Consider the following 24078-nt stretch of genomic DNA (forward strand, 5'->3'; position numbering starts at 1 on the left):
GGTTTCCCACATCCTAATGAGCCCTTTCTCTATGCTTCCATTGTTCCTCTGTGTTCCAGCCCCTGGCCCAAGCCCAAATCACTTGCAGGTCTTCAATCGGGTATACATACACTTCGATAGTCTATAGGGTCCAAGAGGATAGATAGCATCACTGTCTTGGAGAGAGAGGCCCAACAGCAGGACAAGATGGCCATACCACATGAAACTGACTCATTAGCATCTTTCCTTCTCATCCCCATTCCCCAAGGTGCACTCACCCTCGGCTCTGCCGCCTGGGCTGTCACACTGGTTATCTCTGTGGGCAACAAGACATGTAACAGATCTGAATTCTCCACATGATTTAGGGTCCACACTCAACCCCAGCTACCCGCACACAGCCCCACCCCTTTCCAGCCCCCTCAGTGCTCCTTCATGCCTGACCTGGTAAACAGAGGGCCCCCGTGCTTGGGGACTCTGCCAGTCGCTGGTTGTCAGCTGGGGGTGTTGTGGGGCCACTTCGGCCTGAGCCCAGGCCTTGGGGTGTGGACAGCGCCTGGAAAGGACCACCGCAGCTCAGGTTTAGTGAGCACCTACTGCACGCCAGGCACTGGGCTGGAAGCTGTCCAGGCATTGCTTCATTTAATTCTTCATACCAATCCTGCGAGGTAGGGGCTATTAATAACCCCATTTTGCAGATGAAGAAGTGGTGGCTCAGACATGAAGTAATATCCATCCATCCATTCATATGTTCATTATTTATGGAATATCTACTTTGCACAAGGCCTGGGTAGTCAGACATTGAACAGATAATCATAAGTGACTTAATAATTAGTGGACTAAGAGCTACAAAGAAAAGTGAAGAGAGTACCTAGCATCAAGGGTCTAGCCACCTCCAGGAAGCTGACAACAAAAGCCTGTACTTTGGGGACACTTTCTCTATTACCAACACTAGGCTAAGCACTTTAATGGATTACCTCATCTAACCTCCATACCATACAGAAATCAATTATTATCCTGCCCATTTTTAAAGAAACCATTCAGTAAAGGTTTGTCTCCTGATGCACGAAACTCCCCAAGTCTGACACAGCTCATGTTTATTACATTAAAAACAAACAAAACACCCTTATTTTTACTTTACATGTTTGAGTGTTTTGCCTGCACAGATGCACACACACACACACACACACACACACACACACACACACACACACACACACACGTTTATGCCCTGGTACCCAGGTGAGAAGAGGACATCAGATTGCCCAGACTGGAGTTATAGATGGCTATGAGCCACCATGTGGGTGCTGAAAACTGAACCAGGATCCTCTTAACTGCTAAGCCATCTCTTCAGCTATTATTTTGTTACATTGTGTGTGTGTGTGTGTGTGTGTGTGTGTGTGTGTGTGTGTGTGTGTGTGTGTGTGTGTATGTGTATGTGCTTATGTATGTATGGAGGTCAAAGGACAACTTGCAGAAGTCAGTTCTCTCCTTGTGGGTCCCGTGGACTAAACTCACGTTGTCAGGTCAAATGGCAAGTGCTTTTAGCCACTGAGCCATCTCACCAGCCCTGTTTTTCAGGACAGGGCAATGGACAGAGGGTAACAGACATGCACCACCATGCTGGCTCTCATGAAGTTTTTTCTTATTCTTTTCTAGACCCAACAGAGGTGCTGAGGGAGTAAGTGACAAGAACGTAGAAAGTAGTTGGCGGTGGCTGCGGTGGTGGTGGTGGCAGCGGCGGCGCACGCCTTTAATCCCAGTGCCCGGAAGGCCCACAGGCGATTTCTGAGTTCAAGGCCACCTTGGTCTAGAGTGAGTTCCAGGTTAGCCAGGGCTACACAGAAAAACCCTGTCTTGCAGACCTTCATCAGAGAGTCTCTGAAGTTGTATGTTATGTCCAGCCTTCAGTCTGGCCTGTCTGTCCTCTTGGAGTCCTATCTATTTCACCTTCATAGTATTTATCACAACTGTAATCAATTACTTGTGTGACTGGCAATTTAGTGTCTCCCTTGAGACTGTAGGCTCCGCAAGGGCAGGGATCACACATGTCTTGTTTACTGCTGTATCCTCTGACCCCAGAGCCTGAGCTATGGATGCTACATAAATATTTACGGAGTGACTCTGAGCTGGTTAGGGCAGAGCTGGGACTTAGATCTAGGCCTGTTTGAGTCCCAAAGGAGCCTGAAGACTCAGAGCTGAGCAGAAACCAGGACCTCAGTGGGCCCCAACTGCTGAACAGTCTCAGAGAGTAGCCCCCGATTTCTGCCTATTATTTGGTCCCAACCTAACACTGGATCATTGGTTTATGCTCTATGAACAGGTTGCCATATTGCCTAGTGCTTCCCATAGGGAGAAGGCAGGGCTGACTCAGGGAGAGTGTGAGAAAGGACACTCCTGTGGGCCCCTGTGGTAGGCAGTGACATGTAACCCACTGACATTCTAAGCATCACCAGGGCAAGGCTCTCTGTCCCGCTCACTGCATCTCTCGACATCTGGAAAGGAATGCGGCCCATAGGAGGAGTGTGCAGAAAGAACTTTGCAATCCACATACATGACCCACCGAGTCCTCACAGCAACCCAGGAGGCATGCATGGCTTCTCATCCTGGAGCTACAGAGCAAACAGACCCAGAGCCCTTGTGAAACTCGCCTGAAGCCACACAGCTGTTCTGAGGCAGAGTTCCTGAAGCTCTTAAGGCCAAAGCCTCTCTCCCACTCTCAGCTCCTGCAACAACCCTTCAGCCACTTCTGGAAAGGCTCCTTCTAGAGCTGTGGTCTAATTTAAGGCTGGGAGGAACACTGAAATTATCTAAGCCATTGGCTTCCAAACCCTGAGCCCGGGGGAGCGGAGGAGCTGTGTAACACTCCAGATACCCAGGCCCCAGTCCAGGAGGGCCTGACTCACACATCTGAGGGACATCTGGGAAGCTGTCATTATGATCTGCGCCCCCAGTGGGTACCCTGGGCTCTAGTACCATTTTACCGAAGAGGAGACCCAAATGGGAAGAGCTTAGGAGACTTCACTTAAAGCCACAAATGGCACACAAAGGACCCATCTTGTTGTTCATCCAGGTCAGTCTCCATTTCTGTCCACTCTCCATCCTTCTGCCTCCCCTGCACCTGCTAACTCAAGGCTCTGATTTCTCCTAGCTGTGGACCTGTGTCTCTTCCAGCTCAGCACTGCTTCTCTCTCTCTCTCTCTCTCTCTCTCTCTCTCTCTCTCTCTCTCTCTCTCTCTGTATGTGTGTGTATGTGTATGTGTGTGTGTGTGTGTGTGTGTGTTCGCGTGCACGCACACACCTCTCACAGTGTAACCTGGAATTCTATGTACATCAAGCTGGCCTAACAGGCAGCTGTGCAACCAAGGAAAACCTTGAATTTCTAATCCTCCTGATCCTGCCTCCTTAATGAGATCACAGGGTGTACCACCACACCCAGTTTTTGTGGGTGCTAGAGATTGAACCCAGGACTCTGTGCACAGGAGGCAAATACTCTACCAACTTAGCTACATTTCCAACCCCATCCCACCCCCCTTTCTTTCTGGGAGACAACATTTTACTTGGAGTCATGGTTGGCCTAGACATCACCATGTAGACAAAGCTGAACTCAGACTTGCAGCCATTCTCCTGCCTCTGCCAGTGTTGACAACACAAGCATGTACCACTGTGCCCAGTGAGTTTAGCTAGTACTGCTATTTTTGAAGAGAGAATACCTTCAGTGTATAGGAAAAGCCAGGCAAGGGCACACACCTTTAAACTCAGTTTTCAGGAGGCAGAGGCAGGCAGATCTCTATGAGTTCAAAGCCAGCCTGGTCTACAGAGTGAGTTCCAGGTCAGTTGGACTACAGAATAAGACCCTGCCTCAAAGTATGGAAGCAGCTCAGGCTCTGGAATTGCCAGGTCAATTTCCAGAAATAAGCTTGACCTGGCTTTCAGAGCTACCTACCAGCAACCACCATTCCTCCCTTGCTGTGGGTGGGGCTCAGCAGCCTTTCCTGCTCTAGAGGCCTCCCACTTGGGGCCTGAGGGTGTGATCTTGGCAGAAGAGACAAACCTCTCCAGTGGTTGCTTCTGCTCCACCCACCCATGAAGACCTTTGGCCACATCCTCCTGACTGTCCACTGCTCTTTTGCAGCCTTCAGGATCTGAGGGAAGCAGCTGGCTCCCTTCCCCACCACACCCCAACAGGCAGCCATTCTGTTGGCCTCTTCTCAAAGGTACCACCTAGCCCAAGTCTGTGAATGAAAAGTCAAAAGGGCCCTCTGTCTGCTGTCTGTTCCCGGGTCAGTGTCTGAGCTTGCCCACAGGGACACCAGCTGGCTAGAAGGGGGGGCCCCAACCTGCAGAGCACAGTGCCGGGAAGCACCAGCCCACATCCTTGATCCCAGCCCCACCCTCCCCCGCTGTGGCTATGACCACCCCACCCCTTCCCCAGCCCTCCTCCCCCTCACCCACCCCTAACCTCCCCAGGGGAGCCAAGCTGCCAGCCCCAGTCTCACTTCCGGCCTCATGACCCTCCCTCCAGCCTGCATGCACCCCCCTCCCATCTCCCTCAGCTGGTTTGAAGGCCCAAGGATGTCCCTGGCCTCCTCGCAGTGGGAAACCCTGCTGCTCTGTAACCTTCCTCAGGACCTCTTTTCTCTACTGAGGCTTTACCTTCCAGGATCAGCCACCCTCCCTCTCAGGAACTTGGTATCACCCACTCTGTCTTCCCTTCCTTTTAGCCTCTAGTGCCCACCCAACCTGCAAATCTTCTAGCAAGCAGATTCCGCCCCAGGTCAGAGCAAAACAATGAACCAGTCACTTATTTTGAATTTAAATGTGAGCACAGAGAGGCTTAGTCATACCATTAAGGACACACAGCCATGCCATTCAGTCTTGCTGTTGTACACATTTGGTTTTGTTGGGATCCTCTAAACCAAATTGCTTCACCACCCAGAGATTCAGCCTAGTTCACCTACCCTAACTATCTCAACTATCAATTCTAACCTATCTTTCTCCTAGCTTCGTACCTGCCATCAAGATGCACTACCTTCCCTGACCACTAGGTGTCCCCTTGGAGCCACTGATGCCCCAAGGGGAGCTGGTCCTGCCCCGCCCCCGAGCCATCAGCTCCCCTGACCCCAGCACAGTACAGCACTGCATAACCCACCCTACCCTATCCCCAGCCACACAGAGCTCCTTTGTGCAGCCCCCGCCCACCCTCTTCCTGTCCAGAGTGGGGCACCTGGCAAGCAGGTCTGTTCCTGTACCGCCCCCTGCCAGCCCCTTGTCTTGGGTGCCAGGTGTGTAGGCGCCACTGCCAGCTCTCACTGGACCCGAGGGTCACCCCACTGGCAGCCCTCCCTTCCTCCCTCCGAGGTCACCCAGGGACTGTGCTTCCTGCCCCACTCCACCCCCATCCCCTCCTGCCCTTGGCCCTTCCAGACTCCTGTCCTTGTCTTTCCTTCTGTCTCCCAGAGGACTCCCTCCTCCAGAACCACTAGCACCTCCTCCCACCTCTCTCCCGCCCCCGCCCATGTCCCTCCCCAGAGAGAGCCAGTTTTGCCCCGCCCCTTGCTGCCGACCAGGTCGGAAGAACTCCTCCCCCTGGAAAGTCACTGTTGGAAAGGAAGTGACTTCAGCAATTTGGCCACAAGGCTGGGCACTGCTGAGTCCAGATCAGCCCGTCTTGCCCAGCCCACCTCCAAAGTACAAAGGAAGCCATGTGCACAGGCCAACTCACCTAGCACTGGGAACCCTAGGCACACACCAAACCCACCTGAGGGTATTTGAATCTTGACCACACACTTCTCCATAGCACCCTGTGTGGTAGAAACGACCTAGGATGCCCACACACAGCACAGGACACAGATTCAGTACAGCCACCTCCACAGCGTACCACATGTGAAGCCCTTACCTATCCCCCAGCCTGGACCACTTACATAACTCTTGTATACACAATCTTATGCACTAAGGGCAGAGAGCCCTCCACACCTGCTTGCACACAAACCCAGCTCCAGTTCATTTACAGCCTCACATCCTCCCACAGCCCTGCCTCCCCACCCTTCCTATCCCTGGTGGCCCAACCCCCTTACAGACCTCAGGAATGCTCCTTTGGAAGTTGGGTGGGGTTCCCAGCAGGCTAAACTCTAAGGAGCTTCCTGGAGCCTGAGGCTTCATGTGTCAGTTCAGGGAGTTGCCTCTACAGGGCAGGGCAGCCCCACCTGGCCTCTGTGGCTGGGAGCCTGGGTGGGCTAACCTAGGCCAATGGAAAGATGGATCCTACCACTGCCCAGTCCCCAGATGGTTGCAGTCACAGTCACACCTGGACCACCATACCATACCTTCCCATCTTAGCGCTTCCAAAGACCAGTAAAGAGGTGTCATGGGGTGGGGGTGGGGGTGGGGGAGGACACGGACAACCAGTTGCACCTATCAGGAACTCTGGTTTCCACCTCTGCCCTGAATCCTGGTCACTGTCATAACCCATTTCTCCTCCAGGTTCTCTCAGGTCATCAAGGAACAGGGACAGTCCTCAGGCTAAGAGGCAGGACTCTAAAGGACTCACTGTCTATCCACAAGTCTCCATTCCTCTTCATGGATAATGGGGAAGTTGAATAAGCTAGACAATTTTGTTTCTTTACTTAAAGGGTCTCTCTCTCCTCTCTTTTTGCCTAAGCTAAGAGGAGATCTCTGATATGCTGTCCCAGGCCCAGGCCCGGCTTTCTCATCTCAGTTACCTGAGCAGGCTTTGCAGAGGCCTGGCTCAGTAGGACAGGTCTGTCTCCACCAGCATCAGCTTCTCCGGGGTGGTCTCTGCTGAGTCCTGAGCGGTGCCCCTCACCTGGGACTCTCTGCACACACTCAGCTGGGTTGGCTCTGGAGTCCAGGCCGATGAGGAGACGATCAGGCAAGCTCCCATCTGGAGAAGCAAACACATCACAAAGATAAGTTCGGATGCGGGATGAGGCAGGCAGAGGCCACTGAGCCAGGAGGGCATGCTTCATGAATACCAGTCCAGCGCTGACTTCATCCTACTGTAGAGCCGAGTACCTCCCCACCCTTTCTTTTTTTTCTCCATTTTTTAAATTTAAATTGGAAACAAGATGGTTTTACATGTCAATCCCAGTTCCCTCTCCCTCCCCTCCCCTTTAATTCTTTAAAGATTTAATTATTATATTTTGTGTGTCTTGCATGCCTGGTGCTCACAGCTCCAAGAGCACCTTGGATCCCCTGGAAGTGGAGTTACAGATGGCGCTGAACCACTGCATAGGTACTGTGAATGGAACCCAGGTCTTGGCAAGAGCAACAAGTGCTCTTAACCTCTGAGCCATCTCTCCAGCACTGAGTCCCTGTGTCTCACAACCCCAGGCTCCTGTCTGAAGAGGTATCTTCAAATGTCTAGGTACTCAAATGTGTGCACAAACTGCAGACAGGAGAGGCAGAGGAGGGAACCTCGCCTTGGCAAAATCCCCTTATCTGGAATCCTTTAAGGTTCTCTATTTTCTCATCTCTGAAACAGGCTTACATCTGAACAAGAGAGAAAGCAAGCTCTAGGGAAACTGGGGCCTGTTGGCTGTGCAGGTATGAGCTGCTGCTCTGAGTGGGAGGGTGTCCACCTTCATGCATGAAAGGGGCACTTTCATGCAGCTGGCACTTGCCCATCTCCAGTGACAACTGCTTATACCTCTTGTTTTCCTTAAAAAGCGTGGCCTTCCTCACCACTCTCCACTTCCTGCTGGCCCCCTGAGGTCTGCATGGATGCTGTGTGTGTGTGTGTGTGTGTGTGTTTATAGGTTCTGGCTGCCTGGGAATGTGCATGTGTGTGAGACCCAGCCTGTATAAATGCACAACTATGCCTGTCAGTCACGTGAGTAAACACACACAACTGTGTGAGGCTTGCTGGGTCTACCCTGCCTGCCATGTCTCTCTATATGTCAATCTTGGCACCAGTATGCATATGAGAGGGCTCAGGTGTGGCCCAGAGGTAGAGCACTTGCCTAGCATGTACAAGACTCTGGGTTCTACTCCTAGCACCACACTAAAGCTCACACACACGTGTGGGATCATGTGTTTGGTCAGTAACGGCTGGTGTGTCAGCTGAGTCTATGTCTGTGTCTAACATAATCAACTGTCTTCACTTATACTTGTGGATATGTGCACCATCTAAATTTCTATTCCGTGCAGCTGTGTGTGTGTATTTAGCTGAGCCTGGGACAGGTGTGCCCAGCTGTGAGTGTGCCTGTGTGTGTACACACTGTGCCTGGCTTGCTGAATCTCACTGTGGCAGGAGCCAGAACAGCTCCTGCCTGCCTCAGAGCTCTTTGGGTATGTGTTTGGCAGCAGGGTGGGGGCGGGCGCCTGATCCTCTGCTGTCCCTGCAGGTTTCCATCTCCAGGCCTGTGACTGCAGGCACTGGTGTCACTGCGGATCAGCAATGCCTACCTCCTACCTCTGCCTCTCCTTCCTGTGGGCTTTCAGGGTCACAGTGTGACAGCGTGACTGGTCACAGTGTCCCTGTGGGTTTGTTTTGCCATGGTCAGCATGTGCTTGCGGGTGTATCTTTGCATGTGTGGATTTGTATGACCTTATCATTGTGAGTCTGTGCATACCATGTATTTGTGTATGTTGGCGGGTCCCTGTTATCCCACTATATATCTGTGCCAGTGTAGCTGAGTGTCAATGTCAACATGTGTGAGAGGGTCTACGTGCCTATCGGCACAATGGTGTTTCAGCATTTGTGTGGTACCTTTGTGAGGTTGTGTGTGTGTCACTGTTTGTTGTATGTGCTGGCTTCCCTCCTCCTTCCCTCCATATCTTCTGAGTGTGTGCGTGCTCGCTCTCTCTCTCTCTCTCTCTCTCTCTCTCTCTCTCTGTGTGTGTGTGTGTGTGTGTGTGTGTGTAGGAGCCAGACAACTCCCCAAGCCTGGATTAGGGACAATTTATCCACAGGCAGAGAAGAATTCCAACCTGCCAGAGCCTCCCTCTGATCCGTCCCCCCTTCCCTGTGGTTGGGTGGGCATAGAAATGCAGCCTAGCAGCTCTGAGGCCTCAGGGAGCCCCCACCTCCACAGTTCCCCAGAGGCCCAGAAAGGTGGAAATGGTGGGACTCTGGGTGGCCTGAGTTCCCCGATCCCAGGGACTAACTGGCCCCCATAGCTCAGCTAATCTTGACCCTTTTCTCCTAAATATGGTGGGTGAGTCTGAGACGTATACACGAGGTCTGCTGGCCCTGAGGGCTGAGGAGACTAAGGAGCAGCTGCCCTCTGAGCCTATATATCCTAACATTCCCCAGCTGATAAATGCTATCCCCCCAATAAATAACTAGGGAACATGCAACTGTGCCCATTCGGGCTGGGGGGGAGGCTGTGTGGGGAGGGAATGTGGCAAGGGGGAGCAGGGTTGGGCTGGGACTAAGGCTCCCTTCACAGTGCTCCAGGCACAAGGCAGAATCACATGTTTCCCATTAGCTGCTTTGGCCTCCTTGTTCGGGGGTGTTGGCTGGGGGAGATTTGTTCTGGTTGCAGACACCAGAAGAGACCACACAAGAGAGGAGGGGGGGTTCTCTAGCAAGCACTAAAGGCAACAAGGAAGAGAGACAGAGAGACAAGGACAGAAGACAGAGACTGGTCATGAAAAAGGTGAACAGACAGTGGGGGACAGGGACAAGGAGGCAGTCTGGGCTAGGCCCCATATAGATAGAGTCCAGGTCGGGAAGGACCCAGAGAGGGAGGAAGACAGCCTGAGAGTTGACAGTGGAGAGGGAAGTCCAGAGACCAGGCTGAGCCACAGAGGCCTGAAGAGGATGGTGGGGTAGACAGAACAGGAAGGCGAGATGAGGGCCTCATAGGCAGAGAAGTGGATGCCCAGGCGGGTGGTGGGTGGGTGGCGGCAGCCAGTGCCTGAGCCTCCCGCCTGCTGACCCTCAAGCCTCGGAGATAACAGACCCGAATAGTGCTGACTTGCGGTTCAGAAATCCAATATCCTCCGCGGCACACTAATCGACTACCTGAGCCCCAGCCCGCGTGAGCTGCCCCGATTAATCCTGCGGCTCCACAGCCTTAATTAGTTTAACAGTTTCAGGGGCAGAAGAAGCAGGCAACAGGGTCCCTAGGCCTATGGGGACATAGCCCTCATGCAAACCCTGTCTAGTGCTCCACCTTCTCCATCCCCAGAGGCCCCTTCCCACACCATTTGAAAAACACTGGGTCCTTTCTCCTGGGGCACAGTCCCAAGGGCTGGCACTTGGGTCAGAAGGTAGGTCATGTGACACAAAGATGCCCACTTCATACTGTGCTTAGTTCCTCTGGCCAGCCTTTTGGGGGCCTTGTGATCTGTATAGGGAAGCCCCATAAACTGCCAGCTCCACGCCACAGGGTAGTATTTTGTCTCTTTAGGGTGAGAGATAAGCTCCTAACTCACTGACCATCCCAACAGCGTAAGATAGTCACACATTCCACTCCCCAAGACAGCCAGAGACAGGTGTAGTCACCGACAGCCTCACCCACCGGAGCAACTCAGCACATAACCTGTTGCTTCCTTGAAAGTGTGAGATGGTCATATCTGATACCCCAGACGGCACAAGGAAGGTGTCCAGTCGTCACCCCTCACAATAGTGTAACTACCGCCTCTCCAGACACCCCTTACCCACTGACAAGATGTGCGATGTACACAACACCTATCATATTATATAGTGCACCCAAACAGCCCACCATGGGACACACCCGTGTCCTCTGACGTACCCCCTCTCCCCATCTAGACACAACACGCCACTTCTGCCTGCTCTGGACAGGTGACAGCCCACCCACATCCCTCCTCCAGCACTGTCGCCAGCCTGGGTGGTACTGTCTGTCCTCTGCCTGCAGAAGCGTCACAGCTCACAGGGCATGAATGTCACCCCAGCAATGCTAGAACCGGGCACAGCCACACGTTGCCCCAGTGACAAACGCTACTGGCCCCAGGAGGTGGTAGAGGCACACAGGGCTCTGGGTGTGACCTTGCTCCCTGGACACCAGGAGGGGAGGTACTGTGGCCTCCTGCCTGGGTAACCCAGCAGCCAGGCAGCAGGCTGCTGGGAGAGGAACACTGGGGAGGAAATTGCCTATGCACACAGACAACCAGGAGATTTCACCTTCCCAAGCTCCCATTCCATTTCTAATGAGCTCAAGGAGAAGGATAGTCGCTTGCACTCCCCTTTGCTGGGAAGGCTGTCCTTCCTTATAAAGGCCCCCTCTCCAAACTTGAGGCCACAGAACTAGGGATAGGGACAAGGAGGCCAAAGTCCAGGAGCATGACTCACTTGGGGAACAGGCCCAGCCTGCTGGCCAGAGTGGTGAAGGAGGCCAGGAGCCAAGAGGCCCGGGTTCAAGTCTGCACTCCTCCCAAGCCAAGCTGTGTGACCTTGGAGCAGCAGCTCAGCCTTTGGCTTAAGGGAGAGAGAAGGGGCCAAGGAAGTACTGGGGTCAGAAAGCAGCTTTAGAGAAGGGGAGGGCGGTGGGATCCATTCCCGCTGCTGCTTCCTCAAAGACCCTCATCTTCTTGTATCTCAGCCCCTCATCCATAAAGCCAGCCTCAGAAGATCACGCGGTAAAAGCAGAAGGGGAAGGGAGGGAAATAACTAAGGAGCTGGACACCCCCTAAAGACACAGGCTAGACCAGTGTCAGCTGAATCCTGCCTCCATTGCCTGGCTTCCCACAGGGACTCTTTCTTTAAAGCAGCACGGAGATGTGGGATGGGAATGTTGAGGTGTTATTGCATCTAGGACAGACTGCCTTAAGCCAAGACCGAGGAATCAGATGTAAGTCTGTCCTACCCCTCACCTTTACCCTCAACCTCACTTGGACTACCTTAGAAGCCTGGATTAGGGCAACAGCTCAAAGGGAGGGAGTGAAACACACCCTAAGCCCCTGCTGCCCCCATGACCCACAAGAGCACCGGCTGCACAGGACTAAGAGACCAGAGACGACAGTGTTCGAGGGCCCCTTACTGTAAGTAACTCCAGAGAGGGACAGACCTAGCCTGAGGTCACACAGCTGGACTGCAGAAAAGGCCAGAATTCTCTTCAGCAAAACTCTCAGAGCAGAGTCCTTCTAGCCCCTGGGGGTAGCTAGAGCTAGGGGGCCCTGGGGGACTTAGCAAAAACGTGGCGACAGATGGCCTGCCGAGGCAGCGGCGATCTGGGCGGCTGGCAGGCATGCTCGCTCCCGCGCAGGGAAGCAGCTAATTTTAGCTGAGGCCTCGATGCCAGCTTTGTTCCCCCCACCCACCCACCAAGGGGGCCCAGCATGCTTTGCGTGCAACCCGCCCCCCTGGCACCCCCCTACCTGACCCCCTTGGTGAGTAGTGTCCAGACTCAGGGTTCTAGAACTGTCTGCCTGACTAGGCCTCACCATACCAAGAGGCCAGGCTCACTACCCTAGGGCCTATTTGCCCATGACTCAGAACTCATTCCTTGAAGGAGGATGACAGGAGGAAGGCCAGAGGCCATTGTCCAGACTGGGAGGCGTGGACAACAGGGGCTGTCAGCTGTCAGAGGTGGGCATGGCCCTTCACTTGGCACTTAAGGAGACAGGCCCTGATTCCACCAAGACTCTGGCTCTGGGCAGCAGTGCTCCTGGTGCCAGCGATCAGGGCAGTCACTTGAGCTTTTCCTTGTTCCTCATAACTCTGACTTTGTCCCAGAACTCAAAGTGCTTTATAGAAACTGGAGAGAATCTGGTCTGGATAGCCTGGGACAGTCATCTTATCAGGGGGAAAGGATCAGTGAGGCCTAGGCACCCTACAAGATGATGGCAGGGCTCTTGTCTAGCTTAGCTCCTGGGACCGCTCCTTTGTGCCACTTGGACTGGTGGAAGGGTGACCAAATAGGGAATGTCCAACCTCTGCAACTGCAAAGGAGGCCTCAAGTTCCTCATCTGGTACCCGATTTTCTGAAGGCTCTTTAATTTTAGACTCTGCCCATTTCAAGTTCAACCACACATGCCCAGTGGGCCTCTCAGGGCATAGAGTCCCTACTAGAAAGGGACATTTCTTTGGGGTGACTCTGAAGGTGTACCCTCAGCTCTCTGGCCAGTGATTACAAGGGAGATGGCCGAGTAGCGAACAGAGAAGAAGTCTTGAAAGAAATCTGGATTTTAGAGAATCAGTGAGGACAGAAAGAGGAGGGAGAGATCGAGGCGGAGAGATCTTGGGTGCAAGAAAAACGGCTTAAGGAGAAAGAAGGGAGGGACTAGGAAACGGAGCTGGGGAGAGGTAGGGAGAACATGCTAGGAGAAACAGCAAGAAAAAGACTCAGGAGGAGTGTGAAGAGGAGGAAGAAAAAGACAAAGAGAGAGAGAGAGAGAGAGAGAGAGAGAGAGAGAGAGAGAGAGAGAGAGGCAGGATGATGCAGAGACAAAGACACACACAGAGGGGAGAGAGATGGAGGAGCTTACCACAGACAGGCCTAGGCACAGCAACCCAGGGAGCAGGAGACAGAGGGACTGACACACCCAGAGACTAGAGGAGACAGTCAAGAGGGTGAGATACACTCACAGAACGGGGTGGAAAGAAGGGGGAGACATTAAGTGATGGATAGAGTGTGGGGGGAACAGCAGGAGTAGGCAGGGGTGGAGGGAGGGGCGCAAGCAGGAGGGGAGATGTCGCCAGAACTGGGGGGGGGGGGATGACAGAGGACAGAAATGGAATGTGGGTCTGGGCATGAGGCTCACAGATGCACAGGCTCTGGTTTCAGCTGGGGCAGTTGGCTGCTGGGGGGGAGGGCTTTTGAAGGGGGGGGCTTGTTGCCATGGCGGCGGGCACTGCAGGGGCACAGTCTGTTGGCACTTGGAGCTCTGGGCATGGTAGGGGGCTGACTAAGGGAGAAAGGGGGATGTGTGATGAAGAAGCTTTGCCCCTGCCCTCAGGGCTCTACCAGGAAGTTTCCAGAAAGCACTGGAAGATGCTGGAGTGGAACAGGACTCTTGAGCTTCTCCCAACCCCAGGGGGGCACTCTTCCCCAGGTCACATGTGCTGTCTCAGGGTCCCACCTGTGTCTCAGGATGTCCCCTGGGGATTTTCCTCCTCTGTCCCCCTCAATCCCCCACATGCTGCTGCTGCTGCTGCTTGCAGGGAAGCAAGATTGTGAATTCAGGATCTGTAATCCTAACGCAGAGCCCAGGCCTACCGGGCTCCAGTTGCCAAGGCGACGGTGGGTCAGAGGGCAGTGCAGGGCGCCCGTTCCTCCAAGTCAGAATCCCAATTGTTAAAGCCCAAGAATAAACAGCTGAAGCGGCTGTGGGGGGGGCCAGGAGGGGGGTGAGGTCTGCATGGGCTCAGTGTGGTGTTGTCAAGCGAGATGTCACTAATTGTCTGAAGGAACGGGCTGAGGCAGCTCTTAACTGCTTCTGTGCCACCGGAGACACCTTGGCTCCTTGGCCTCATCCCTGGGGCTTCCCAGCATTCCACTAGGCCAGCCTGTGGGTGTGTGTAGGGGGAAGAGTGCTGGGCCAGCATAATCTCTGCCTCCCTTGCACTGAACCCCCACATACTTTGGCTCCCAACACTCCTCTTTGCCCAACTTGGAACCTCCCACCTGCAAGCTAAATCTTTATGTCCCCAGAACCAGTAACCCCCAATCACTGGGCTCACAATACTCCATGAAGTCCAGAATTGCTTCCCATGGCTGGTAAATGCTCTTAGTTTCCCCAGTCACCTCTATTTTTCCCAAATCAGAGGATCTGGTACAGATGTGTGGAAGGCAAAGAAAGGTACACCAGGTGCTCTTCTCTTTGTGTAGAGGGATGAGGTTGACCAGCCTCTCTGGCGAGGAAGGAGAAGGCCTCTAGCAATTCTCCCTGCAGCTCTCCCTGCCTAATCACACTCATAGCCAAAGGTGTGAGGGGAGCCAAGAGCCTGGCTCCTAGCTTTTCTGTTTTGTTTGCTGTGTGGCTCTGCAGTTTTCCTTCCATATAAGCTTGTGCCCTCCTCTATCCCAACCTAAATAGTTAGTGGTGCCTTTTCTGATTCATGCCATGTCTATAACCCCTGTTCAGGAGTTCCCAATCCTGTTGTGAACAGACAAATCACAAGGAAGGGACAGTGTCTAGTACACAGTCAACTGCTTCATGGCTAGCTGAGGTTGTTAGTACCTTATTGTCTCTCCCTCTGTAAGCATCTCGCTAAGAGTAAAGGTAATGGCGGGGGGGGGGGGTGCGTTTACTGGAGGTGAGGATCGATTGTGGGAAGGTTGTCTGCACAAAGTAGTATCTGGCAAAATGTGGACAGGAACTGGAAAAATAGAGGTCCCCAGAAGAAGTCTTGTTCAGACTTCAAGGGGGAGCCAGTCTGTGGCCTCAGGGTCCCTGTTTGGTCTCTCACACTGCAGAAAAGGCGAGGCCTTTGAGGTCTCCCCACCCCCCAAAGTCAGCCCAGCCTGCTGAAGCATCTCCTGCTGACTCCACCCACTATGCTCCGGAACTCAGGGGAGCAGGCAAGGTTGCACCTAGAGTGACATCTCAAGGGGGGTGGGGGTGGGTACAACTTCAGTCCCTGACCCTCCTTCCTGGGGCTTCAATGCTAGTCTCCCCTTGCCCAGGATGGGGGCTGAGAGCATCTGCACCCCTTAGATGGATACCTGTGGGCAGAGACAAAGTGTGTGAGCTGGGATCTGAGCTCAGAAACAGGGGATCCCCCAGAGAGAGCCTGGCCCAGCTGGGGGCTGAAAGCGGACAAAAGGCTACTTGTTCTTAGGATGCCTGCGCCTTCTCAGACATACCTACAGCAGCACTCTGGGGACAGTTACACCCACAGAGTCACACAAAGCCTGCTGGGGTGGAGGGGGTGTGTGTTGCAGCAGCTAGCCCCAGAGGTCAACAATAGGAGCAGCCCTAAGAGGAACCAACCCTTGCCTCACACAGAACATCATTCACCTCGTATTCCTTCCAAGTCAGTTATAGATAGCACCACAGCCTGAGGTGCCTGACTGAAACCTAGTCAGTCTCGAAGCTACCCTCTCCTCCATACTGTTTAGAGCTTACCAACTTCTCTCTAGAGTTGGCTTGGCAGCCAATGACATTTGTTACTATCCTTCTTATTTATTTATTTTTATTGCTGTTAGTGCTTGGACTTGAACCCAGGGCTTCAAGCATGTTGAGTAAGCGCCCTAATCCTGAGCTGCTAATACACCATGGCCCTGCTCACATTACTCTTTACTAAGTGCCTGCTCTGTCCGACTCTGCAGACACATAAACATGTTTAGGTGAAAAGCCTGCTTCAGTGTCATGAGTCTTGATCTCAACACTAAGATAGAGGCAAAGGTCTGAACCAAAGCCAAGCTTGACTTAAGAGCCCAAGTTCTTGCATGTGTTATCGATGCTTGCCATCACACCATCTTACACCCCAGCACCCTACCACATATATGACCAGACAGCAGAGACATGTCTGAATGGAGGTGTAATTCTCCATCCCACACACATCTCAATGCCAGTCTAGCACCAAGCCGGCAATTCTAACTCATCAGTGTCTACGCTGTCCCTCAGATTATAGAGGGCTAGAGCAAGAGTGGGGCCTGAAGAGGATATCTTTAACTTTTCCAGCAGGGTCACTTCTAACTCCCCTAACCCCAAGATGACAAAACACTCTACACTGGCTGGGGTGCCTGACCCCATGGGCCTGGACCTTCCCCTAACCCACAGCCCCTGATGAGAACAAGTTTAAACAAACTCCTTCCTGGGGATGTCAAAGAACCTTTCCTGGGGGAGGTGGTGCTGTGATCCTCGAGCCTAGCTAGGGAGAAGGATCAGGTTACCCCACCCCCATCGGTGCCCTGGACTCCTTGGGGTTGACCTTTCACCTCATCCAGGCCTGGACCCCAAGGGGGAGCCCAGGCCTCACCTCCTGTTAACCCTCTGCATTCTTTACTTGATTATTGGGTTCCTGCCAGGACCTCATAGGTCTGAAGTAGCCTAGTCAGGCATGCCAGCTTTCTCTAGCCTCCCATCCTATCTGGCTTTCCAAGGAGCTTTAAGGAAGGCACATCCCTGCCCCCTGCCCAGGCTGCCCTGCTGGGATCAGATGCTTCGGCCCAGGCAGCTGAAAATGACCTGGGCTATTTTCGCTACAGTATCATGTTGCAAACTCCCCCTTGAGCTGGCTGCTTCCCACACCTCTCCAGACCATCCTGCCTACCCTCACTCATCTCTCACCCATAATCACTGACTAACAGGATAGGAGGGCTCTTAACTGGCCTAAGCTCTTCATCACTGAGGCCACGAGGAGCCAGTCATGGGCCTGGGCAGAGTACCAGGCTCCCTGAGTTCCCGCCCAGGTCTCGCTCTAACAGCCTGCTCTGTACCCTAGATGCCAGAACCTCTGACCCAGCCAACTTCCCCCAAGCACCGGAAAGTCACACTGGAGGCTACCCATAAGTCCTTGGGCCACTCCGCATGTCAGAAACTGCCTCTGCCATGTTCTTGTCTTTGTTCAGAATTGGTATCAGGTCTGTACACCTATGGCACACACGCGTGGGCCTACCTGGAAGGTTTGCGGGTGTATAAAGTGGGAGACGACACAGGGAGACTGAAGCCTGGAAGATGAGAAGTGGATTCAGACATTAGTCTCAGTGGCCCCTGCCCCAGCTTCTAGGTGGAGCCCTCCCCCCCATTCCTATCATTTCAACCCCCTCCAGGCTCTGCCCCTGCCCTGTCTGCCTTAAGCTCCAACCCTCCTGGGAAGGAATGTGACTGGTCAGGTCTAAGCTGACCATGAGTGGTTTTAAGGTGACAGGACCCCCCCCCCATACTCCTATCCCTCCCACCTAGGAGTTCACATACCAAGGTGGGGGGCAGCTTAACCCTTTGCAGTCTGGTTTTCAAGAAGCAAAGATGGGTGCTCTACTTCCTTTGACCAATCCTATATATAATGGCTTCATGGAGGGCAGGATGTGCTCGTGTACAGGCTCCTTTTCCAATAGGATGGGGGCATCTGCCTGGCTGGCTAGTCTTTATTAAGAAATCCCTTGACACTCTAAATGTTTTATCTCATCTCCCATAATATGGGAAAACAGCCAAGAACTGGTGCTGAGGGCAGAGAGGAGGCTTCATGAACCCCAACCTCAGGAGCGCCTAGTCTGATGGGAGAAATACAACCCTGCCCTGGGGAGTCTGAAGGGGGAGACCAGGCACAGAGGCTGGGACAAAGAGCTGAGAGCAACAGAGGGCCCTGAGCTGTTACACAAGTGGGAGGAAGCCAGTGCAGGAGAACAAGCCAGGTGGGGTCAGGCCGGGCAGGGTTCCCGGAGGCCCCTGGCCTTACACCCCTCCCCCCAGGCTCTGGAATCTTGGGGGTCAGGGCTGAGGGACAGCTCCACCCCTTGCTCCCCTCAGGCTCAGGAATTCCACCAGCAAATGGGGGGGGGGGCTTCGGACTCTGTTCAAGTTGGCTCCCATTGGATTGGGAACTGCAGCTCCTCCTTGCTGCCACCCCCACCCAAGCCCCTAAGGCTGGCCCCCAGCCCTCTTCTCTCCCCCTGCCTGGGCTGGCATGGTGTGTGCCAGGCGCTGGCAGAAAACAAACCCGCCGGGGTGGGTTTGCAGGGAGCGGGGTAACCTTGACACAGTTGCAGCAGTCGCTAATGGCAGACACATACTCCGCCTGTTCTGGGGGGACTGTTGCCGTTGCTAGGAAACCGGCAGCCGCGTGAATGGAAATGGGTCAGTAAACCTGGGGAGAGATAGTGTGACACTCGAACCACCGCAGCTGCTCCAGCCCACACCGAAATCCCTCCTCTTCAATATTTATCACTCCCGCCTGGGCCCACAGCTCCTGCCAGACCCTGCGCCAGCCTGGCCCTCAGGCCCCCCCAAGGCCTGATAAGGGTAGAAAAAGAAAAAGCGATGGATGGATGGATGGGGTAGCTTATCCACTCACTGTTGGGGTGGGAGGTGAGTCGGGATGGAACTGGTTCTGGAGATTGAACAGGAAACAGAATCTAATCCCGTGGTGGGGAAGGGGTTAAAAGGTCAATTCCCGCCTGTTCTTGACTTAGGCACCGTGGTAAAATTACTGTGAGCGAGCTGCCTGGCGGCTGCCTGTTACCTGCACAAACACTAGAAAAGGCAGACTTCCCTCCTCTCCTCACCCAGTTTTCGGGCCTCCCTCTGTGTAGGGGCTAGAAGGGAAGAGACACCCAAAACATGACCAGGATTGATTGGTAGCCTAAAATACCAATCAATAGCCCATACAGACAGCATCCCAAATGAACAGGAGCTGCCTACTACCTTCCAATGCGCCACCTCTGGTGGGTGTGTTCAGGAAACCTTGACGACAACAACCCCACACAGAAACCCTCACAATAGACATAACAGCCACAATTCAGAATAGTGTCCTTCAGCTCAACTCCCATCACCAAGTGGGCAAACCTAGACACAGGTTAAACTCTTCTACCCTCGAGGCTGTCCGGCACTGACTCAAAGCCAACTCCTCTAGCTTATTTTTCCTCCTCCCCACAGCCAGCCTCCCTGTCTACTGCCACTGCGATGACTCTTGGGCACAGATCCCACAGCTAGCAGCCCCATGCCCAGCACCCCATCCCCAGAGGCTGACTGGTTGGTCCCTGACACACACATTCCTTTCCTCTAGAAGCATGCAGCCTCACAGCCCTGCCTGACACAAGTACTCATTCTTGAGCACAGGCCTCTCTTCTGATAACAGGAACCCTGGGAGTCAGCAACACTGCTCATTTGGGTGACATGCCCCCTCCACCCACCACAATTTCCGTCAGGATCTCTGAAGGGTGTGTTTCAGTAAGGAAGGCACTCTGGCTTTCTGGGGGGGTGGGGGATACCTTGACAGGGATCTCCCAGCCAACTCCGTTCTCTGTGTGCTATCTCCTAGGAGACATCAGTCAACACGGGCTTGGAGCCTGTCAGAGCTAGAAGGTGCCTGAGGGAGTCACTAATCCAGCCTCCGTGTCAGGCAGAAGGAACAGAGACTCAGAGGAGAAGTCACCTGCTGGAAGTCACACAGCCTAACTGCTGGTTGTAGCTTTTTTCCCCCCCACTCAGTCCATTACTGTGAGTTCTGTACTGGTCTGAGAGAAACTAGCCAGATCTCTGCATGCTTCCTTCCAACAGGACCTGTTTTACAACCTTGCTGCCTCCTCCTTAACACTTTCTGCTGCTGCAAAACAGGCCGACCTGTGTGGTGGTTCACAGTGGGCTGTGCTGGACTTAGTCTAGCCATCGGGCAAGTTCCTGAACTCTGTATCTGGGATCCCAGAGCACTATCAGAACCCAAAGAAGCTGTCTCTATCCCCTATACCCAGCCTTCAAAGCAAATCCCTTTAGTGCCAGGGCATCTCTGTCTTGTATTATTTAAGTCTATCTCTGCCAGGCTGCCTCTAGGATGATGAGTGAAGAGGTAGTGTTCAAGGTAGTTTTATATATCCATACAAACTATCTGGTCGGTGTTGGGGATTAAATGCAAGGCCTCGGGCCTTGTAGGCAAGCACCTTACAGATCCACCATCGCCCTTCCCAAGTAGTTTGTTTCAATTCCATTCTGCAAAAAGGCAAGCTAGGGTTCACAGAGGTAGGCCTCAAGTTTACAGTCAAATGGGACATTTTTTTGCTGCTGTTGTTTTGAGACTGTGTAGCCCTGGCTGGCTTCAAACTTACAGAGATCCACCCGCCTCTGCCTCCCAAGAGCTAGGATTAAAGTCATGCAACATCAGAGCTTACTGAAATGAATCGTGAGCTCCTTTCCAGTATACTAGTTTTTCCCAGTGAACAAGGAAGGCCAATCAAACAAGAATAGAGCTGGGGACGGTGGGGGTGGGGAGAGGGTGGGAACAACACAGGCCCAGGTGTACTTCCTGGGCTCAAGTGGAGCCTAGGGGAATTTGAATTTGAATCTGAGCATCTGGCAGTGGCAGAGTGGAAACTGAGCAAGGAGCCCCAAAGGAAGAATCCTACTGACCTTAAGCCTGCCTGGGCCATACACCTGGAGAAGCCGAGCTTTGTGCTCGGCTAGCCCCACCCCCCAGCCGAACAGTGGGAGCATCCGGAGCAGACCAACCCCCTCCTTGGGCATCAGTTTCCAGTCCATACTTAGAGCAGGCCCGGGAGGAAGGACTTTAATTTAATGCATTGTGACCGGAACTGGTTCCCAGCTCCTAGCACTTTAAAGGTCTCTTGCCCCAGTGTAGAGCGAGCTGAGACTAACAACGGCAAGCATGAGTTTAATGAATAAATGAACACTCAATAAAGCCAATGGCTTTCCCTTTCCATCCTTCCCAAGAGGCACTGCTTACCTTGGGAAGCCACATTGCTCAGGTCCGGTGGAAGGTAGATGGGATTAATGTTTTACGGGTGGTCTCTACTCTCCAGAGCAGGACTGCATGTTACTCAGATGCCCTATGGTAGGCATCACACTAACAGCTTTACAAGAGCAACTTCAAGCTCCACAAGGCCCAGGCCTGCCTACTATCATCTAGTTTTTCAGAAAGGGGAAAGGAGTGAAGAGACTTGCCCACAACCAGTGAACAGTGCAGGACAGGGAAGGGATCTAACCATCACTGCTCGTTTTAACGCTGAGAGCTCAGTGGGGGCGGGCATTATAATTGAACTGGGGCTTTGGCTGGGAGTGGCCAAACGGTCCATCCGTCTACATCTGCAGAGCTCAACCAAACGGTGCTGGAATTAGGCAAAGTTGTGGGAAAACCATCTCTTAACACCCACACCCCCACCCAACAGTGCCAAGAGTGAGCCCTGAGAGGTCACTTACCAACTCCCCTGGATTTCAGGGATCCGGGAAAAGGGAGGCCCTCCCTCCCGGGTCCCTTTAATGGACTCTTTGACCTGCAAGGTGCAGAGTCAGTCGCCCCCCAAAGCAAGCTGCTGCCGGAGCTGGGGAAATTATCCAGGATTTTTCTAGAGGTCCGCCGCCTGCTGGCTCGGTAGTTGCTAGAGGAGGGGGGCCAGAGAGAGGACTGGCTCGCCTCCCTCCTCCAGAGAAGCCCTTCGACGCCTCAGCTCGAGCAGGAGGCGAGCAGGTCTGCGGGACGAAGGAATCCGCTCCCGAGTTTTCCCGCCGCCGCCGCCGCCACCGCCGCCACCCCTCGAGCTACCTGGCCGCCCGGTGCCTGCGCCTGCGCCCCCGCCCCCTCCCCAGGAGGCCGCAGGGCTTCTGACTCTCGCAGAGGTGACGGGCCGAGAGGGAAACCAGGCGGCTGGGGGAGGGGCGTTGCCTGCACCTGGCCCCTGTCCGCCGCCCAGGCCGGGAAGGGCGGGCCTGGACCCCCGCCAGCCCCGAAGGAGCGGCGGGGGAGGGGAGCCTCCTGCCTCGCCCGTCCGCCTGCCCGGGGGAGGTCCGGGACCGGGCGAGGAAATCTCCCACCCCAGCGGAGCGGCGGAGCCGCGTCCGGGGGTCGGGCGGCTCGGTGCCCCTTCCCGAGCAGCGCTGGGCCGGCTCCCCCGGCCGGCTGCGCTCTCCAGCTGCAGGAAATTCCAGAAGCTCTCCATCATCCCGGCGCAGCGCGCAGCCCAGGCTGCCAAGGCTCCCCGAAGGAGAGCCACATGCCGGCCGGCCGACCGCGCGGCCCGCCCTCGCCCCCACCCTGTCCCACTCGACCGAGCCGCCACGTAGCCCGGCCCGCCAGCCCTTCCCGCGCCCCGGGGGCCGGCGGAATGCGTGGCAGCCCCGGCCGGGGGCTATTTTGAGCGGGAGGGGAGAGGCCCAGCCGCGGTGTTTTCGGCTTTTTCCTGGCCCCCGGCCCGCTAGCCCAGGCCCTCGGCTGCCCCGCGGAGGAGGGACACGTGGAAGGAGAGGGAGGGGAGGGCAGCCTCGATCCGGCTCCGGGCTGGGAAGGGCCCGGGAGACGCCCGGCCCGACCTGCTTGCTGTGCGGGCCGAGCGACGGGATTTATTTACTAATAGCGCTTTGCACGGGCGGTGGCTCCAGGGCGCCCGCTACCTGCACGCCCCTCCTCCGGTGAGCGCCGGAGGCCCGGGCACTTCCTCCCCAGCGGCGGACTCAGGCCTCACTGGATAGCGCCACCGAGCTCCAGTGGCCAATCACCGGCCTCGATTTCCTTACCTGTAAGTTGGGATGAGCTACCTGGCGTTAATTGGAGTACCATATTCATTTTGCTGTGCGCCTTTCCCTGGGCAACACTTTTACTTTTCGGGGAGGGGGGCTTGATTTTATCATTTGTAAAGTGAGAGAGGGATTGAAAAGCCCCCTTTTCAGGGGAAATTCCCCACACCAAAACAATGTATTTTCATACAATACATTTGCATCTAGCGCCTGCTTGATGTTAGTGGCCAAAGGCATACAGACTGGCTCTGCTTTCTCAGAATAAATTAACTCCATTAAGGTCCCAATAAAGATACAGTGTTTTTGCTCTGGAGGAAACTGAGGCTCAGTAGAGTTAAGTGACCTGCCAAAGGTTAGACAGTGGCACAGCCCAAAGTCAGACAAACTGGCTTCAGAGTATGAGGCAATTATTGACACAAGACGAATCCTGAAACAGAGGTGGAAACTTAAAGCCTAATGTGTCACTCAAAGTCGCCTTTGACTAGTGGCAGAGTAAGTACCCAATACAATCTTCAGCTCTTTAGCACCCTGATACAGCCCTCTGAATCTATTCAACACCTGCTATGGGACAGCTAGGGAGTCCCCAGGTTAGTGTCTAAAAATGGGTAACAGACTGTCCAACAGCCCAAAGAAGGCAGGCTGCTCTCAAATGCTCATCTCAGACTACTAGCCCACCCCCCATAGTTCACTCATTTATCAAATTCTAGACTCAAACCAGCCTCAGAGGTAAGGGGTGTGAGGTGTGAAGGGAGATGATACATGGGGGGACACCCTGTGATAGTCTAGAGCTGCTTCCTGCTCCCTCCACACCCCCCCCCAGCACGGGAACACAAAGACTGGCAGTCACATAACCCCCCCCCTCCGCCCCGGAAACCTGGCAGTTTATTTCTGTCTCCGGGTCCCCAGTTTCCATAGAGTCAGTCCAGGAAGGCTGGCAGCAGCTGGCTTTGAGGGGCAGAGCTTCTGCTCCAAGGGTCCAGCTGCCACCCTGCCCTCCCCCCACCTGCCAGGCCAGACCAGACTCCGAGTCAGAGGTGACATTGGGAT

At 54.2% G+C, this 24078-nt stretch overlaps 1 protein-coding gene across 10 annotated transcripts in view; it reads right to left on the reverse strand.

Annotated features, from left to right (window-relative positions):
- The window catches only part of Ahdc1 (AT-hook DNA binding motif containing 1), a 66364-nt gene that overhangs the window by 15678 nt on the left and 26608 nt on the right, over window positions 1-24078 (reverse strand). For 5 of the 10 annotated variants that reach the window (XM_027399547.2, XM_027399549.2, XM_027399544.2 and 2 more), the window contains 3 exons: window positions 6699-6880; window positions 421-532; window positions 258-295 (listed from right to left, as the gene is read on the reverse strand). Coding sequence is in view for 1 of the 10 variants with exons in the window: in XM_027399543.2 (XP_027255344.1) it covers window positions 111-201 (91 nt within the window). In the remaining 9 variants the exon portion in view is untranslated. The other 5 variants (XM_027399551.2, XM_027399546.2, XM_027399548.2 and 2 more) reach the window with 5 other exon arrangements.

This window comes from Cricetulus griseus, chromosome 2, assembly GCF_003668045.3.
Source record: "Cricetulus griseus strain 17A/GY chromosome 2, alternate assembly CriGri-PICRH-1.0, whole genome shotgun sequence".
NCBI classification, from domain to species: domain Eukaryota; kingdom Metazoa; phylum Chordata; class Mammalia; order Rodentia; family Cricetidae; genus Cricetulus; species Cricetulus griseus.